This window comes from Gavialis gangeticus, unplaced genomic scaffold (assembly GCF_001723915.1).
Source record: "Gavialis gangeticus isolate Ggan-Ray unplaced genomic scaffold, GavGan_comp1, whole genome shotgun sequence".
In the NCBI taxonomy this organism is placed as follows: domain Eukaryota; kingdom Metazoa; phylum Chordata; order Crocodylia; family Gavialidae; genus Gavialis; species Gavialis gangeticus.
In genome coordinates, this window is record NW_017728990.1 from 414,657 (window position 1) to 416,522 (window position 1,866).

General features: G+C 49.3%; 1 protein-coding gene across 2 annotated transcripts in view; it reads left to right on the forward strand.

The window, feature by feature from the left end:
- Positions 1–57: 57 nt before the first annotated feature.
- The window catches only part of SERPING1 (serpin family G member 1), a 45,385-nt gene continuing 43,576 nt past the window's right edge, over positions 58–1,866 (forward strand). Inside the window, exons 1-2 of one of the 2 annotated variants that reach the window (XM_019514591.1) lie at positions 58–120; positions 595–665. In XM_019514591.1, coding sequence (XP_019370136.1) covers positions 606–665 — 60 coding nt within the window. In that variant the 5' untranslated portion in view covers positions 58–120; positions 595–605. Of the gene's footprint in view, positions 121–591; positions 666–1,866 lie in introns of both variants that reach the window. The other variant, XM_019514599.1, reaches the window with a different exon arrangement.

Genomic DNA, 1,866 nt, shown 5'->3' on the forward strand with positions numbered 1-1,866 from the left:
GCGAAAGAACTGGGGGGGGGGCAGGAGGCGGGCAGAGCTAGAATCAGGCAGAGAGAGGGGGAGACAGATACGCAGACAGAGAGAGAGGGGCAGAGGCAGACTGGCTCAGAGACAAGCACGGTGGGTAAAAGGCAACAGGGGCAGACATAACAACAGGCACAGAGAGAAAGGAACAAGCAGATCCAGACAAAGAGGGCAGATGGGCACAGAAAGACTGGACAGGTGGGCAGATGCAGATGGGCAGACAGGCACAGAGCATGGACAGGTCGGGCCATGCAGGAGATTGGTGGGCAGGTGGGCACAAGAGCTGATCAGACAGATGGACATGGGGGAGGGGGAATGAGCAAACAGACCAGAAGGAGTAGAGGAGTGGATGAATGTTGCCAGGGAGAAGTGGGGGTGGACAGACACAAGGGGTGAGTGGACAGACAGATACTGGGGATGACCAGGCAGTGGTCATAGGGGTGGGTGGAGAGGCATAGGACTCTGGGAGAGTTTGCCCTCCCCACCCCCCAGTCTGGCCCAGGTGTGGTGCTGGGGAGGTGTTGGGAGTGTGCTGTCGTGGGGACTGACTCCTCAGTGTTGCTTCAGCAGGATCCCCCACCATGAGGAACTGGCTGATCCTAGTGTGGCTGGCTGTCGCCTTGGCAGACAACTTCACAGCTGTGAGTCCACGCCCTGGGCACCCCCTTCCTTCTAATCCTGGAGACCCATCTCCTTCCTTGGGGGGCACGAATTTTAAGTTTTCAATCCCAGGGAAACTTGAGGATGTTGCTAACTGCCTTGTGTGCTAGAGTGGCAGATTTAACACCTTACACACCATTCCTCCAAGTGCAGAGGTTGGGGGTGGGGGGCGGGTGTCCTCTCCTTCTGGAGAGGGATATGGAGTGATATTAACCGTTTGAGTGCTGGAAATAAGTGCTCCTAAGCTAGGGAGTGGGGACTCCATGATTAACACTAATCACTATGGGTGAATGGGTTGGGCTAAGCCTAGAAGTCATGTAATCCACCCACCAGAAGTCTCCACGTGCCTCAGGTGAGCAGAGAATGATGTACCCATCCTTCATATCCTATTTCTGAGGAGGCAGCAAGGGGGACAATGGGGAGCAGGACCCAGTGGCTCACAGCATATCTAGACACTGGACTCTGTGCCCCATTTGCCAAAGTATACAGCCACATTCACATGGCACAGCAGAGGATAATGGACATGGAGGTATGTGTCTCGCCTGAGCTGTCCACCTGGGGGTTCAGCTGGCACATCCTGGGGGAGCTTTGACTCTCCACCTGATAGACAAAGATGGCCTAAGCTAGAACAACCAAAAATTTTGACAAAACTCTGGGGTGTTTCATAAAAAGAGAAGTTTCTTCTATGTTTGGCAAACAAACTGCCATTTTTTTGCAAAAGTTTTAGGGTTTAAAGTGACGGAAATTCAAAACTGTACTCAAGCAAACTAAAAAATTGCCTGATAAAAAGGCGGTTTCCTGCCTGACTGTTTTTCAGGTTTTCATTACAGAAAATGGGAACGTTATCAGAAGTGTTTATTCAGTGTAAATCTGAAAGTGAAAATAGCTGAGCTTTGGCAACTGCACAGCTGACAATGTGTTTGTTTTGTTGGCTTGGTCTGGGGTTTTATCAGTCTGTTTGTTACCATCAAGTGAAAACCAAATAAAAAAAATCAGCCATTTAGTAAAAAATGTTTGGTTTCACTGAAGCTTTTCACTTGGACCCTGGAATGTTTCTGTTTTCAGTTACCAGAAACTGAATATATGCTGGGTGTTAAAAATGAAGATCCAGATTTTAAACCTTTAACCACCGCCTCAGAAATTTCAGCCTTGAGGAAAAAGTCCTTTGTGCAAAAAAAAAAA